The following is an 18,235-nucleotide window of genomic DNA, read 5'->3' on the forward strand; positions in this document are numbered from 1 at the left end:
AGGTTAAATTGGGGTTGTTGATATGAATGTGCAGAATAAAATGAAGTTTTAATTTGGATTTTAGTGTACAAAATGGATGGTTGATGGTGGGTGTAGACTTGAAGGCCTGAAGGATCTGTTTCTGTGTGTATTTCTGTTACTCCTTGACACCTTCCCACTTCCTCAAATGGCCCATTGCCAACAAAATGGAAGACTGGATTATGCGTGTTCTGCATGGGCAATACTCCAGCCGGCAAGCCCTGGATGAAGTGATCCTATCCAGAGTTTCTCAAACGTATATGTTTCATGGGGACAGAAAGCTAAAAGAAAACAAATAGCACTTGGCCAGCGTAGTTTTATGAAACAAAGTTAGATTTGTTTTTGTTTTTATTCATTTCTCTGTACAATCACAAAAAGCCATCAAGGTTTCATTAACTCCTACTTTAATGGTCAAGTGAAGTTGGTTTTAAAGGAACTTTGAGCAATATGCATACCTTTCATAGAACACTGATGTAAAATGGAGCTGCTGCTGCTTTGGAAATTGACCCCTCAATATCAACTATTTGATTACTTTCTGTACAAATACACCATATTTTTCAGTAAAACCAATACACGACAAATCTCCCCTTCAAAAATAAGCGATTTATGGGCTTGTGGACACAAATACTGCACACTTCAGTGCAAGTTTCCTTGCAGATAGAATCTCGCAACAAAACAGAAAGAAAAAATGCAGTTCAATACATAGTCTAAACTAAACAATCTACAGGTTTTTTTTCTCAAAACTTGAAACTAAGCTGATGTTAAGTGCAATTTAAATTTTTTTTTTAAAGCTTAGCAACCAATCCTTAACAATAAATACCAAATGTGAAGTTTAAGAAATCCATGTAGATTCAGATACAAAAGGAAAATGTCTATTTATTGAAGACACGGATCTAACCGACCTGAATAATAGGTGTGACAAATTACAAGTTAGGAGTTCAACCAAATATTTCTGCGAATGAGCCAATCTGTTAGTAGCCGTTGACAAGACAAAATCCTCAATTTGCACATTATATACAAAGTAATGATCTATTAAGTAGAAATTCCTAACTTGCAAATATACAAATTATCTAGCAAGTACAAACAGTCTTGAAATTCAGCCTGGGAATGTATGTGCTGTGTTTGGAGAGAGCATTAACCTCAGCTGTTACGGGGCCTCATTGGTTCTCGAGTTATTCACCCAAGCAGGCTTCAAAAATCAGAATTAATATTAACTTGTTTCAAATGTTCTAAGTAGGGGGGAATTGGTGATTGTGTTTAAATCTGAAAACTAATTGCGGTCGGTGTACATTTTGTGGGGTGCGACTGGCTGAGATTACAACTGGGGCAGCTTGTCCACTGGAGTGTCAAATTTGAATTCGGCAGGAAAAAGGTCGGCAGCACGCGGGTAGATGAGCCTGTAGGACTGCCGGATGGTGACGTCAGCCACACCTGCAATGTCTCCAATTTCTACAGAGGTAAAAGAGGGCAACAATTAGATCATGATTGCACCCGGTCTTCAGTACCTACTGATACGCTGTCAGAGAGTCGTGGAATATAGCACAGAGACAGACTCTTCAGCCCAAATCGTCCATTTGTGGAGGGTACAGTGGTAGACAATAGACAATAGGTACAGGAGGAGGCCATTCGGCCCTTCGAGCCAGCACCGCCATTCAATGTGATCATGGCTGATCATTCTCAATCAGTACCCCGTTCCTGCCTTCTCCCCATACCCCCTGACTCCGCTATCCTTAAGAGCTCTATCTAGCTCTCCCTTGAATACATTCAGAGAATTGGCCTCCACTGCCTTCTGAGGCAGAGAATTCCACGGATTCACAACTCTCTGACTGAAAAAGTTTTTCCTCATCTCAGTTCTAAATGGCCTACCCCTTATTCTTAAACTGTGGCCCCTTGTTCTGGACTCTCCCAACATTGGGAACATGTTTCCTGCCTCTAACGTGTCCAACCCCTTAATAATCTTATACGTTTCGATAAGATCTCCATAGAGTCGCTGCCTTACAGTGGCAGAGACCCAGGTTTGATCCTGACTGCAGTGCTGTCTGTACGATGTTGTTTGTACATTCTCCCCGTGTCCAGATATCACAAAAAGCTAGAGTAACTCAGCGGGTCAGGCAGCATCTCAGGAGAGAAGGAATGGGTGACGTTTCAGACTGAAGACCCGAAACGTCACCCATTCCTTCTCTCCTGAGATGCTGCCTGACCCGCTGAGTTACTCTAGCTTTTTGTGATACCTTCTATTTGTACCAGCATCTGCAGTTATTTTCCTACGCTACTTCTCCCTGAGTCCATGTGGGATTCCCCACGGGTGCTCCGGTTTCCTCCCACATTCCAAAGACGCGCAGGTTTGTAGGTTAATTAGCTTGGGTAACATTGTAAATTGTCCCCAGTGTGTCGGGCAGTGCTAGTGTACAGGGTGATGCACTAGTCGGCGTGGACTCCGTGAGCCGAAGAGCCGGTCTCCACACTGTATCTCTAACGACTAACACCAACCTAGATGCCCGATCTAAGCTAGTCCCATTTGCTTGCGTTTGGCCCATATCCCTCTAAACCATTCCTATCCATGCACTGGCCAAAATGTCTTAGAAGGCACAATTGTATCCATTTCGATAGCTTCCGCTGGCAGCTCATTCTAGATTGACACCACTGAGTGAAAAGGTTGCCCGTGGTTGATCTTGTGGCTCCGTGCCACTATCTGCTTCATTCCAGATCCCACAAGTCTACATCGTCCGTAGAAGATTCCAGGGACTCACTATATTCTGCAAGAATTATTTTCTTACTGCTTCGGAATGACCGTCACAGCGTTTTGAGACACTGACACCATGTTCTTGGACACCACAAGCTCATGTCTACCATCAGGCCACATAAGAATTCTAAACATTAATGATGTGAAGTATAAAATCCATAGACTTGTGAGAAAGTTGTGAATCTGTGGAATCAGTCAGAGAGTTGTGAATCTGTGGAATTCTCTGCCTCAGAAGGCAGTGGAGGCCAATTCTCTGAATGAATTCAAGAGAGAGCTAGATAGAGCTCTTAAGGATAGCTGAGTCAGGGGGTATTGGGAGAAGGCAGGAACAGGGTACTGATTGAGAATGATCAGCCATGATCCCATTGAATGGCGGTGCTGGCTTGAAGGGCCGAATGGCCTACTCCTGCACCTATTGTCTATTGTAAAATGTATGATACACAAGCATTGTACTGTGGCGGCTCCCAAGGGTCGGGCCATTCCACTATCGAACCCCTCGGCACGGGAATGGACTAGTCCGGGGGCGGCCCCTAGCTACAGGGATAAAGCGCAGGGGTTTAGGCGCGATTGTTCTCTTGCAGATCCGACTGGACAAGAGAACAACAGCAAATAAAATACCTCCCGAAACACCGGGCTCCTCGCCTTCATTTCGGGCCTATCGCCGCGCCACAGTATCCAAAATCATTTACAATGAATTAATTCATTGAACTTTTACGTTTGGAGCTTGGGAGGTGAAGAGGTGGTCTAGACACAAATAGATCTTAGCTAACATTCCTGTGTGTGCTACATTCCTGTGTGTGCTACATTTTCTTGAAAGTTTATGGATTTTATACTTAAATCAGACCCACATCACTCAGTCTTGAACAACGGGCAAGTAGGATACTACTTACCTTTCTGCGTCCTTTTATCTGCAGAGGCCTGTGATGCCATATAAATTGCTGCTGCAGCCACAGAGATTGGGCTTCTACCGGGCACCAAATCCAGTTCCACGGCCTTTCTCGCGATGTGCGTGGCTGCCATTTGAACCTGTTTAGGCAATCCCAAGTTTGAACAGAACCGGGACATGAAGTCTCCTGTGGTGATGAGGTCCACGCTGGTTTCCAAAGCTTTCAAAATTAGCTTGAAGCAGCGGCCTATTTCCTTCTTCGGGATTCTGGACACCGCGCAAATTTCTAACGGTAAAAGTGACAAGAGTGTTAGATGGACTCGGGTCAAGCATCAATCAATGGCATGAACAAGCTCAGACGTCTGAGCTGAATGAGGGCATTAAATGATTCTCAGAAAAAAAAAAAAATGTTTATATTAAATTGCAAGTACCCAGCAAAAGTTTCCAGACACTTGGAAAAGACTGCATATGTACTCGACCCATACAACCAACTTTTAACAACAAGCTAAGTAAGCCCGTGGACAACTTTACACCCTGTTGAACTCAAGATTTATATACGCATTGATTAATGGCATTTATACAAAACTGGTGGGCAGCAATTTAATGTATTTATGCGCCGTACATTGGGTATTAAAATGACCATCATAGTCATGATTGGTTCGGTGCAGTAAAATCATTTAAAATCACCATAGAACAAGAGATTGCTTGTTAGGCTCCCAGCAAATGCTCAGCTTGCACTAACCATTGAAGTTTCCGTTAGGATCAGCTACAGGGGCTGAAATCCCTTGCATTGAACTGTCAGCCGGACCAACAATTCTGAATTGTTCACCCCTCCACAGTAAATCTCTTCTCCTGCACCCGCAGCCCAAATACAACGCTGCTTACTTTACCAGGCCATACGTGAGACAGTAACTGGCATACACAATACAGTTAACTGGGTACGAAGGTCTATTCATGTCTCTAATGTTCAGTTGAGATGGAAAAACTCTTGAGGTTTGACCACATTTAACTATATTGTTATATCTAAATGTCTGAAAAACATTTTAAAAAATCATCCTTGATCTAGTTTCAACTAGACCCAGTTGGGTCCAAATCTCTCCTGCGGCCCTCTCCTGGGGCAAACCTCTCCAACTGATGCTGCTACGAGCCGGCAAACCTTTCCAACTGACGAGGCGGGGAGTGTCTCCCGGGGCCATGGGCAGGCAAGGGGGTACAGGGAAGGGGAGAGTGTGCCACTCACCTCGACCCCGTGCGGCCAGCGGCGAAGCCAGAGTGAGCCGTTCACCCAAAGCCTCTCCTGCATTGGTGTAGCACCCTCCCCTACTCAGCCCTCCCCCTCCACTGCCCTCTCCCCTCCTCCCCCCCACCAACCCGCACTCCCCTGCCCCCCCCATCCCACGTGGGGCACGGATCAATCGGGCATCGCTCTTGATTGAATCCCTTTTTTTAAAAAATGTGCCGCGCTCCACCCATGTGGGACATCACTCTGGCGGGTCCCGCACCCAGCCGGCATCGTGAGCGCCCCCCCCCCCCCCCCCCTCATTGGCCGTCACTCCGGCGGTCCCATTGTGACGTCACACGCTGAACATGGCAAGAAACTGTTTTTATAAGGGAATTTTAAACTTTAAAATCTCTGTAACTTAAAAAATAGGAGACCAATTTGAATGAAACTTGGACGAAAGGGTCCCCAGGACATAGGGGAGTAAGGTGGTCCTAAAATTGTAGTGCTATTGTGTGACGGGGGCTCAAAAACACAGTTGATAACAAACATCCTAACATATATACATCAACCCTCATAACAAATAACAAACAGAGAGTTTTAGAAATAAAATTCTATATATATATATAGAAATAAAAATATATGGGGTGAACATCTGCTCTCAGCTAAGTACGAGTTTATTAAATTAAACTCTACCATTTAATACTTGTACCAACATCAAAAATGGATCAATTAGATGCAAAGTTCTTGTACACTATCCAAACAACATCTAATCAATTTCCACTTTTAACACCATAGCAAATCTGCCAGTAAGTGCTAAATGAAGGAACATTTTGTTTGGTAGACACATACCTACGGAGTACTGGATTGAGCTGGCTCAAAATGATTTGACTTTTAAGGACCTTACAGAGAACAGACTCCTATCCCATCTCTCTGGATATAAATCCAGGTAGTAGAGGTGAAAAAAAAGTATTAACTCAAATGACCACCAAATTCCCATCCGAGCTTTGGCCAGGTGTAGAAAATGGAAAGGTTAGGTCTTAAATTTTAAAAAACTGCTGCCTTACTCCTTTTGCTCAGCCTCGCATGACTGATGAACCTGAAGCACACCTCAGAGAGGCAAGCAGCTGTTCTCAGAGCAGTGCACCCTGGCTTGAGAAAGCGCTTGCTGACAGAAACCATGGGTCTTTAGATATACAATAGACAATAGGTGCAGGAGGAGGCCATTCGGCCCTTCGAGCCAGCACCGCCATTCAATGTGATCATGGCTGATCATTCTCAATCAGTACCCCGTTCCTGCCTTCTCCCCATACCCCCTAACTCCGCTATCCTTAAGAGCTTTATCTAGCTCTCTCTCTTGAATGCATTCAGAGAATTGGCCTTCACTGCCTTCTGAGGCAGAGAATTCCACAGATTCACAACTCTCTGACTGAAAAAGTTTTTCCTCATCTCAGTTCTAAATGGCCTACCCCTTATTCTTAAACTGTGGCCCCTTGTTCTGGACTCCCCCAACATTGGGAACATGTTTCCTGCTTCTAACGTGTCCAACCCCTTAATAATCTTATACGTTTCGATAAGATCTCCTCTCATCCTTCTAAATTCCAGTATACAAGCCTATATAGGGGCTTAATGGGTCACTTCTCATTCTAAAACCAGCTTTGAGCTAAGTAAAGGGGGAAAACCTGATGCGAGGCAACCCAGGTACATCAGTTTTACCTTTAATTCGGCACCAAAGCGGAGTTTTGACAGATTCCATCCCTCTAATATATACAAAATACCAGACAATACTGTTCATCAGTTTTTGGAGCAGAAATAGACCATCAAGTCTACTCCGCCATTCAATCATGGCTGATCTATCTTTCCCGCTCAACCCCACTCTCTTACTTTCTCCCCATAATTCCTGACACGCGTACCAATCAATGGGGAAGCGGTCCCAATGTCCTGACCCACAAATAACACCAGCAAAAGCACAATCTGGTCATTTAGCTGACTGCTGCTTGTTCAACTCACTCTCGCGCAAATTAGTTCCCGTGCACAATGCAAGAGTGGCTGCATTTCTGAAGCCTTTGGAATGCCCCAGAGTGACGCGAGAGGTACAATCCAAGTCCTTTTTATTTCTTTGTTGAAGATTTCAGATTTGTAATTCAGCAGACTCCCAATCACTCTTTTTATATGGGTTCTCTGGATGTAGGCAAGATTGAAGTTGTGATCCATTAGTTGTTAGGATGGTAATGGGCCTTCTGGACAAACTGTAGCTTTGTTACAATAGCTATCCTACAATGAGCTTACATAACAAATTTATGATTTAGCCTTCAGGAAGGAACATTGAAGCGCATCAGAGTCGTGGAGCTGTACAACATGGAACGTGCCACTCAAATTGGCATTCTGGGCTAGTCCCACTTGCCTGCATTTGGCCCATTGTCAGCTAAACCCTTCCTATCCATACATCTGCCTAAATATCTTTTAAACGTCGTAATTGTATCTGCTTCTATTACTCCATTCTTGTGTTGTAACTACATTGTTAAAATTCTACTAGTGTGGTTTCTTATCCACTCAATTACAGGGAGATTGGGGTGTGGACGTGAGTCAGGATTGTCCGTGAGTCAGAAGAGCAATTGCCTGCCTTAATTCCTTGGCAAGACATTAAATACCTCAAGCCGTAGTACATTTCACAGATTTCTTTTCTTGGCTGTCACAAAATATGGGCAAAGCAAAGAGTGAAAAGCCATTCCTTGTGATAGAGAGGGCACAGCAGATTTCCATCTTGGATAGCAACGAGCATCTCAATCAAGAATTACACCTTTATCATTTTAGAAATGTAATTCTATTCCATCGCAGTCTAGGCTTGACCCTTGTAGTGGAGAAGCTCTGATGGTGATGACACAGCACTGCTCTACTCTTTATCCATGGTGAAACACTGCGATGTTCTATGGAGGCCCTATGGCGAATCACTGATCATTAGTGTTGTAATTGAAGTCAAAAGGATGGAGATGATTAACTGGAACTTTTGGTGTATCTGCCATTTTCTCGACCGTTGGGATGTCACCAAGTTCTCTTTTATTACGTTGGGGATGAACACCAGACACCAGTGAGCATGTCCGTTTCTGACCTTGGGGTAGAAGGTAGATGTTGAAAAGTCGCTTAAATTTGATGGAGGACAACATGTTGACGATGACCCACAGTTCCCACCAATCATTGAACTCTTCTTCAGTTACAGCTTCGAGCACCAAATAGTTTCCTTCTGAATTCCCAAAGACTCGGTGCTACGTTCTGAAGCAAGTCCACTATGTTACATTCAGCTCGTGTCCATGACTGGATCCAGGTTGCGGTGTGATGTCTAATTAAAAACTGTTAGCACAACTATTATTTTTACCGGAACCAAAAATTTCTATTGAAAGCTAGTTAGAATTTATGGAATTAAGACTTAATTGAAAACATGTACTTTATAATTTAGAATTCCAGGTCCTCTTTACCTTTGAATGTCCGTGGCACACCTTCTTGTCTACAGGCAATATATAAACAGGCAGATGCAATGGCATCGTTGCTCCTTCCCTTTAGACTCTTTTGTTCATATACCTGCTTAAATAAATTATTTGTCCGATCCTGACAAGTGAAAAGGAAGAAAATATTGAATTAAGTTAGAGTTCTTTGATTACTAGTAATACTAAAACATGTGATCATTAAATTACAGGAACAATACCGCGCAAAACAAAAGCGTCACCAACTTACAACTATATTTCTGGGCAGATTTATCCTATCAGACATATTGCTGATTTCCTTAAACGCATTCATCATTGCCCGATCAGAACTACTCATCGTCCGGCGGTTTTGGTATTTTGCATTCCCAAACTCGTCAAAGCTCGCTGATCCAGTACCCTGCGAAGGAATGCAAAGCAAGTAACATTCCCAAAATGTAGAAACAGGGAACTACAGGTGCTGCTTTACACAAAAAGGCACAAAGTGCTGGAGTTCACGTTAAAGGATTAGGCCATTCGGCTCATCGAGTCTACTCTCCATTCAATCATGGCTGATCTCTGCCCCCGAATCCCATTTTCCTGCCTTAACCCTTGACACCCGTTCTAATCAAGAATTTGTCTATCTCTGCCGTAGAAATATCCACTGACTTGGCCTCTGCGGCAATGAGTTCCATAGATTTACCACCCTCTGACTAAAGAAGTTCCTCCTCACCTCCTTTCTAAAAGAGCACCCTTTAATTCTGGGGCTATGACCTCTGGTCCTAGTCTCTCCCACCAGTGGAAACATCCTTTCCACATCCACTCTGTCTATGCCTTTTATTATTCTGTAACTCAGTGGGTCAGGCAGATCACACAGAGGTGGCGTTTTGGGTCAGGACCCTTCTTCAGACATGAAGACCGTCTCTAAACATTATTTTAGATGGTGGGGAAGATGCTGGAGTCAATTATAAAAGACGAAATTGCTGAGCATTTGGATAGCAGTAACAGGATCATTCCGAGTCAGCATGGATTTACGAAGGGGAAATCATGCTTGACAAATCTACTGGAATTTTTTGAGGATGTAACTAGGAAAATTGACAGGGGAGAGTCAGTGGATGTGGTGTACCTCGACTTTCAGAAAGCCTTCGACAAGGTCCCACATAGGAGATTAGTGGGCAAAATTAGAGCACATGGTATTGGGGTAGGGTACTGACATGGATAGAAAATTGGTTGACAGACAGAAAGCAAAGAGTGGGGATAAATGGGTCCCTTTCGGAATGGCAGGCAGTGACCAGTGGGGTACCGCAAGGTTCGGTGCTGGGACCCCAGCTATTTACGATATACATTAATGACTTAGACGAAGGGATTAAAATTACCATTAGCAAATTTGCAGATGATACTAAGCTGGGGGGTAGTGTGAATTGTGAGGAAGATGCAATAAGGCTGCAGGGTGACTTGGACAGGTTGTGTGAGTGGGCGGATACATGGCAGATGCAGTTTAATGTAGATAAGTGTGAGGTTATTCACTTTGGAAGTAAGAATAGAAAGGCAGATTATTATCTGAATGGTGTCAAGTTAGGAGGAGGGGGAGTTCAACGAGATCTGGGTGTCCTAGTGCATCAGTCAATGAAAGGAAGCATGCAGGTACAGCAGGCAGTGAAGAAAGCCAATGGAATGTTGGCCTTCGTAACAAGAGGAGTTGAGTATAGGAGCAAAGAGGTCCTTCTACAGTTGTACCGGGCCCTGGTGAGACCGCACCTGGAGTACTGTGTGCAGTTTTGGTCTCCAAATTTGAGGAAGGATATTCTTGCTATGGAGGGCGTGCAGCGTAGGTTCACTAGGTTAATTCCCGGAATGGCGGGACTGTCGTATGTTGAAAGGCTGGAGCGATTGGGCTTGTATACACTGGAATTTAGAAGGATGAGGGGGGGTCTTATTGAAACATATAAGATAATTAGGGGATTAGACACATTAGAGGCAGGAAACATGTTCCCAATGTTGGGGGAGTCCAGAACAAGGGGCCACAGTTTAAGAATAAGGGGTAGGCCATTTAGAACGGAGATGAGGAAGAACTTTTTCAGTCAGAGAGTGGTGAAGGTGTGGAATTCTCTGCCTCAGAAGGCAGTGGAGGCCAGTTCGTTGGATGCTTTCAAGAGAGAGCTGGATAGAGCTCTTAAGGATAGCGGAGTGAGGGGGTATGGGGAGAAAGCAGGAACGGGGTACTGATTGAGAGTGATCAGCCATGATCGCATGGAATGGCGGTGCTGGCTCGAAGGGCTGAATGGCCTACTCCTGCACCTATTGTCTATTTAGAATACAGAACAGTACAGGAACAGTCCCTTCAGCCTACAATATCTGTGTCAAACAGGATGCCACTTTGAACTGCACATGACCCATATCATTTCATTCTCTGCATTTGCATATCCATGTGCCTATTCAAAAGCATCTTAAATGCCACTATCATTGTTTTACTCCACCACCACCCCTGGCAGTACATTCCAGGCACTCAGCACTCTGAGTAAACAAAACTTGCCCCACTCATCTCCTGTAAACTTTGCCCTCACCTGAAAGCTATGCCAATTGCAAAATACTGGCCCAAGATCAATAAAAGTGAGTCTCTCTTTCCTGTCTTACAAATACAAAGCTTTTGTTTGACCAATGTCCAACAAAATCAAAGACGACCCACCTTGGACATTCCTTCTCCCCACTCCCGTCGGGCAAAAGATACAGAAGCTTAAAGCGTGCACCCCAAAGCTTTCACTCTTCTCACTTCTTTCACTCTGTCAGACTTCTGATCAGCTCTATCATAAGCTAGGGTACTGTCTGATTCACCTCTACCCCACTGGGGACATTGGGCTGTGTGTTTGGAGCACTACAATGGTGAGAACTATGATCTGCAACCTGTACCTTTCCCTTTGCTCTACTTATAGTAATTGATTGTATTTATGTTTAGTATTATCTGATCTGATCGCCTCCAAAACATTTTCACTGTACCTTGGTAGACATGACAATATAAACTGAAATCTTATCCATTTCAGAACAGTGTAAGGGGGTGTTAGGAGTGAAGAGGTTTATCAACTGCAAACACTGTTTAAAGTCTGCAAATATGCAGAAAAACAAGCATGGAAAGTACTGCAAATCGCAGAATGAAAGAAAGGCATGCACAGTGGGGAGTCTTGCAATTCAACGAAAATAATAACTTATAATTAAGTGGTGGAGAAATTTTAGAACAATATTAGTCATAGTAGGAGTGTTTTATTAAATGATATTACCGCTTACATTTCATTTATCAGTCACATTCCTACCTTTCCGATCATAGTTGACAAATCACCACCATTTAGCAGTGGATTCTGGGCATCACCGACACGAGATGGGTCTTTTGTTGCTTTGTCATTGCTAAATGTTCGCCACTCTGAGCCAACATCTATAACTCTATCACCTGTAGAAAGAGACAAAGATCAACACTGGCACGAAAATCACACTAAATTAACTATTAAACTGAGGCCTGTCCAGAGTAACATGAATATAAAATTTTCCCAACTTACAATGCTTCTACAGATATGTTAAGAGAAAAAGAGTAGCAAAGTCAAATGTGGGTCCCTTGAAGGCAGACATAAATTATTATGGGTAACAAGGAAATGACAGAAGAGTTGAACAGGTACTTCAGATCTGTCTTCACGAAGGAAGACATAAACAATCTCCCAGATGTACTAGAGGACAGAGGATCTAGGGGGATAGAGGAACTGAAAGAAATTTGCATTAGGCGAGAAATAGTATTGGGTAGACTGATAAGACTGAAGGATGATAAATCCCCAGGGCCTGATGGTCTGCATCCCAGGGTACTCAGGGAGGTGGCTCTAGAAATAGTGGACGCATAGGTGATCATTTTCCAATGTTCAATAGATTCAGTATCAGTTTCTGTGGATTGGAGGATAGCTAATGTTATCCCACTTTTCAAGAAAGGAGCGAGAGAGAAAACAGGGAATTACAGACCAGTTAGCCTGACATCGGTGGTGGGGAAGTTGCTGGAGTCAATTATTAAAGAGGTAATAACGGTGCATTTGGATAGCAGTAAAAGGATAAGTCCAAGTCAGCATGGATTTATGAAAGGGAAATCATGCTTGATTGATCTTCTGGAATTTTATGAGGAGGATAGTGTTAATGTACGGGGATCACTGGGCGGCACGGACTTGGAGGGCCGAAAAAGGCCTGTTTCCGGCTGTATATATATGATGATGATATGATGATGATGATGTGACAAGTAAAATGGATGAAGGGGAGCCAGTGGATGTAGTGTATCTAGACTTTCAGAAAGCCTTTGATAAGGTCCCACACGGGAGATTGGTGAGCAAAATTAGAGCACATGGTATTGGGGGTAGGGTGTTGACATGGATAGAGAATTGGTTGGCAGACAGGAAGCAAAGAGTAGGAGTAAATGGGTCCTTTTCAGAATGGCAGGCAGTGGCGAGTGGAGTGCCGCAAGGCTCGGTGTTGGGGCCGCAACTGTTTACCATATATATATTAATGATTTGGACCAGCGGTCTCCAAACTGTGGCCCGCGGGCCACATCCGGCCCGCCCCGAGCACGTTTCATGCTGCGGGTTCTGTGGTAGCGTGGGAACTTTTTTTCTCTTTTTTTTTAGCGGCCTATATGAATGGTGGTTTATTGTCACGTGTGCCCTGCACAGTGGAATTATTTTAGCGCAGATCACATGTGCACAATTCACCACCATATTTTGCCGCCGTTTCCAAAAGTCCAAAATCGGGTCCGCGCGCTGGATGTTCTGGAGCGGTTCCCGATCCAGGCGAGCCCCAGGGCCTCCTCCATCGCCCACGACTGGATCGGCCCGTCGATCGACGTCCCTCTCCTCGCCCGACCGACCGCCTGTGTGCCCCGGGGGAAACGACTTCTGCAGCCGACCTTGCAGGCGCTGGAGGCATTACCCCTCTCCTACTGGCCCACTCATCATGTCCGTCGTCGCCAGCGGCTCCCTCTTCCTCGGTTCTCCGGTCTTCAGGGCTGATCTCGGCAGTTTCCGAACTTACACGTCAGGTACGCTATCAAGTTGAAGGTTTGTATGCAGCTGCTGACTACAATAATAATTTTTAATTTTAATGATTTCCCGTGAGTCACTGCAACAGTGACACACATGCGGTCACTCTGCCATTATATCATATATTCCTATACGAAGGTATCACAAAACGCTGGACTAACTCAGCGGGTCAGGCAGCATCTCGGGGGAGAAGGAATGAGTGACGGTTCGGGTCAAGACCCTTCTTCAGACTGTCTGCAGGCCCACTGGTGGTCACTGTATTTTTTCTGTTTCATAAATAATTGTATACCTACAGTAAATATTCCAATATTTCAAGCTCTTTTTAAAAATTGAATATTATTTATTTGTTGCCATATAAATCTCATTAAATTTATAAAACTGATTTTTTTCCCCCCAAGGCCCACAAAACTGTGCCAAATATATAATGTGGCCCTCATGCTGAAAAGTTTGGAGACCCTTGATTTGGATGAAGGAATTAGAAGCAACACTTTCAAGTGGCAGTGTGAACTGCAAAGAGGATGTTTGGAGGTTGCAGGGTAACCTGGACAGGTTGAGTGAGTGGGCAGATGCATGGCAGATGCAGTATATAATAATATAGATAAATGTGAGGTCATCCACTTTGGCGGCAAAAACAAGGAGGCAGATTATTATCTCAATGGTGTCAGGTTAGGTATGGGGGAAGTGCAGCGAGAACTGGGTGTCCTTGTACACCAGTCACTGAAAGTTGGTGTGCAGGTACAGCAGGCAGTGAAGAAAGCTAATGGCATGTTGGCCTTCATAACGAGAGGATTTCAGTATAGGAGTAAAGAGGTTCTTCTGCAGTTGTATAGGGCCCTAGTAAGACCACATCTGGAGTATTGTGTACAGTTTTGGTCTTCTAATTTGAGGAAGGACATCCTTGTAATTGAGGCAGTGCAGGGAGATTGATCCCTGGGATGGCGGGATTGTCATATGAGGAAAGATTGAAAAGACTAGGGCTTGTATTCACGGGAGTTTAGAAGGATGTGAGGGGATCTTATAGAGACATCTAAAATTATAAAAGGACTGGACAAGCTAGATGCAGGAAAAATGTACCCAATGTTGGGGGAGTCCAGAACCAGGGGCCACAGTCTTAGAATAAAGGAGAAGCCATTTAAAACCGAGGTGAGAAAAAACTTTTTCACCCAGAGAGTTGTGAATTTGTGGAATTCTCTGCCACAGAGGGCAGTGGAGGCCAAATCACTGGATGAATTTAAGGGAGAGTTAGATAAAGCTCTGGGGGCCAGTGGAATCAAGGGATATGGAGAGAAGTTGGGCACAGTTTACTGATTGTGGATGATCAGTCATGATCACAATGAATAGTGGTGCTGGCTCGAAGGGCCGAATGGCCTCCTCCTGCACCTATTTTCTATGTTTCTGACAACGCATGGAAGGTGCATTCTAATTTTCTCAATTAAAGGCCACCATTTTATCACCTCATCATGAAAGGAATGGCATTCCAACCCACTGTATTGTCCAAAATGAACAAATGCAAACATGGATCTTGTTTACTATTGTGCCAATTAATTACATGAATTTTCACATTACTCTAGATAAAGATGCTATTTTGGACGTAATTACCCAAGGCCCCACAGATTATAACTTGGTCTCTATATTCAAGCCATTAAACATGAAGGTAGGCAGCACCTCTGACAGACAGTAGATGAAAATGTGCCAACATTACATAGATAGGTAAATTCAGCCCTGACTTAATAAAATTAATTAAAAACAATGATTATTTTCAGACTCAAATTGGACATTACATTAATAAAGCAGGTGCATTTTAAAACATTTACCATTTTTTGACTTTGCTCATACCTTGAAAATATCCATTTCAGCTAAATATTCATTAACTCACAACTTGCCAAATGCATCAATAACCAAAGGCACTTTAAGATTTGACCTCATGCTGGCACCAACAGTTGACTTTGGCAATCTCCCATTTACTTTACCATAGAAAGAGTTTGATTATACAGAATCGTGTGTTACAAAATAGGAAGAAATTTGGGCCATTATGAAAACCCATACCTGCAGATTCAGTGATAGTTTCTTCACAACTGTTATCAGACAACTGAACCATCTTATCACCAACTAGAGAGCGGTCCTGACCTACCATCTGCCTCATCGGAGACCCTTGGATTATCTTTAATCGGACTTTATCTTGCACTAAATGTTATTCCCTCTCTTTCTACTAACTCAACTCAATAAAATACAGGTTTTCGCAGTACCTCGATACACATGGCAATAAATTAAATGAAACTAAACTAAATTAATACTAGCTCCTAGCAGAATGCCATCAAATCCATTCCCCAATGGCCTTGCAAATGATTCTCATATTTGTTTATGAAGGCACTGCTTGTCTAGGTTTTCCAACAGCCTTGCAGGCAGTAAATTCAAGGTCTAAACATCATGCTTTTTTTTCCACATCCACAATGCAAACCTTATTTTCCATTAGATATTGGCAGCAATAGAACATGTGCAAGACAAAAATTAATGCAAATATATGACCTTTAAGCAATTATTTATTTATTTCCACATTTACTACTAACATTGTGTAAAGAAACATTACTGATTACAATTTGAAAGGGAAACCAATAAGCATATGCATACTAATGACACAGAATTGACTATAAATGCAAGACATTACAATGCTGTTTTAATCAACTGTTTGTGTAGCATCATAATGAGACCCTTCGGGAAATGACAGACTGCTTAACCCTACGCAAAACAAATTAATCAAAAACTTTGATTGTCCCTTGGTAATGCTGCAGTAATATGGAAATGCCCGTGTTTTTAGAAACAGTTCTGCTGCACCCTCAAGCCAACATTTCCTTTGACACACTGATTTTTTCAGTGTGTCAAATATCGCTCATCCAACAACCAGTACTGCAATTAAATATTGGAAGGACTGAAGTCATCGTGTTCAGTTCCTCTAAAATTTTGTTAAGCAGCACATATCTCCCTGCCCCGACTCCACTTCTCCGTCATTTTGTCAAAGGAAGGGGTCAGATACTAAGGGATTATTATAAACTCTATGTTATGATAACCAAAGGAATGGATTCAGCCTTCCTAAAATTTAGTTGGAGAAATATCCTTGCTCACCCCAGTACTGGATGTTGGGTAAATCTTTTCTAAGGTCTTCCCTAAGAGCAGAGCAGGGGCCTCCAAACTTTTCAGCATGAGGGCCACATTATATATTTGGCACATTTTTGCAGGCCGTAGGAGAAAATAAAGAAATGTCAGTTTTATAAATTTAATGAACTCAAAAAAAGAACTTAAGTAAAACAAATGGAAAAAAGTTTTATGCAACCACATTAATGTGAAGGATGGAACTGCTTTTTTGATTTCAGAATGTCATTGAATTGAGGATCCAAATTTGAGGAGCCAATTAGGAGGATGGACTTCAAATGCTCATCAGATAAATTTGCCCGATATTTAGACTTGACATACTTCATTCTTGAAAATGTTTGTTCACAGAAGTATGTGGTACCAAAAATGGACACAAATCTACAAGCAAGTTGCTTCAAATTTGGAAACTGCTCAGGCTTCAAAAATTTATAAAACTCAATCAGATTTCCTTCTTTATACTTGTCTTTCAGTCCGTCATCTGCCTGAAGATCAATAATTTCCATTTGAAACTGACTTGGGAGATTTTCAACTTTGCAATCGAATGGATTTTGAAAGAGCCTGATGTAATTTGCTTTGGCATCAAGGTCAGAAAATTGCTCCTGAAATTGTATTTTCAATCCTGAAATTACGTCATTTGCAAATGAGGAAGGAAATTCTTCTTCACTTTCTTCATGAAATTCTTCACAGCATGGGAAATGAGCCAAATTACAAACTTTCACCTGGCCTTCAAGTAGCACCAGTTTTGCTCTGAATGCCTTGACATGAGCAAAAAAGTCACAAATCAAATTTTTTTCGCCTTGAAGCCTCAAATTCAGTTGATTCATGTGGCTTGTCACATCTGCAAAAAATGCCAATTTCCAAAGCCACTCAGCGTCTGATAAAAGCGGTTGAGGATGATTTTTCTCTATGAGAAATGAATCAATATCCTTTCTGAGCTGAAAGAATCGCAATAAAACCTTTGCACAACTAAGCCATCGAACTGCTGTATAATAAGGCAAGTCAACAAACTCCGAATCAATTTCTTCCAGAAAAGCACCAAACTGGCGATGATTGAGTCCATGAGATCGAATTAAATTCACCACAGAAGCAACAGGTTTCAAGACACAAGACATATCAACATACTTCCCGCACAATGCTTGTTGATGATTAATGCAATGAAGAAACATGGGCTTTGAGAATCCCCCAACCTCGACAGCTTTTGTGATTTGCCCAACCAAACCGTTCTTCGCCCCGGATATGTTCTTTCCTCCATCAATTGTCACGCATTGCAGTTGATTCCACTTCAGGTTATATTCGGACATGGTTTTTTGCAATTTATTGAAGATGTCCTCTCCAGTTACTGTACTTTGCATACGATGAATTGATGCTAATTCTTGGGTGACATTAAATTCACTGTCAACACCACGGATGAATACTAGGAGTTGTGACGTATCACACACATCAGTTGGTTCAGCCAACGTGAGAGAATACCAGCAAAAACTTCTTGCTTTGTCCACAATTTGCTGAAGGATGTTACTGCCTAAATCTCCAATTCTACGAGCAACAGTATTTGGCGCAAGACAGACAATTTTAAAAAGATTTGCCTTTTCTGGGCATAACTCTCCCACCACTTCCATCATACACTCTTTGATGAAATCTCCATCACTGAAAGGTTTTCCTCTTTTCACCAACACATAAGCAACTTTGTAACTGGCCCTGGTTAAAGCTTCATTT

General features: G+C 42.8%; 1 protein-coding gene across 1 annotated transcript in view; it reads right to left on the bottom strand.

Annotated features, from left to right (window-relative positions):
* Positions 1 to 330: 330 nt before the first annotated feature.
* gtf2b (general transcription factor IIB) overlaps positions 331 to 18,235 on the bottom strand; it is a 33,203-nt gene continuing 15,298 nt past the window's right edge. The window contains exons 3-7 of the mRNA XM_078408182.1: positions 11,627 to 11,760; positions 8,596 to 8,742; positions 8,340 to 8,469; positions 3,652 to 3,933; positions 331 to 1,467 (exon numbers count right to left, since the gene is read on the bottom strand). Of these exons, the coding sequence (XP_078264308.1) occupies positions 1,334 to 1,467; positions 3,652 to 3,933; positions 8,340 to 8,469; positions 8,596 to 8,742; positions 11,627 to 11,760 (827 nt within the window). The 3' untranslated portion in view covers positions 331 to 1,333. The remainder of the gene's footprint in view (positions 1,468 to 3,651; positions 3,934 to 8,339; positions 8,470 to 8,595; positions 8,743 to 11,626; positions 11,761 to 18,235) is intronic.

The sequence above is a fragment of the Rhinoraja longicauda genome, chromosome 11 (genome assembly GCF_053455715.1).
Source record: "Rhinoraja longicauda isolate Sanriku21f chromosome 11, sRhiLon1.1, whole genome shotgun sequence".
NCBI lineage: Eukaryota > Metazoa > Chordata > Chondrichthyes > Rajiformes > Arhynchobatidae > Rhinoraja > Rhinoraja longicauda.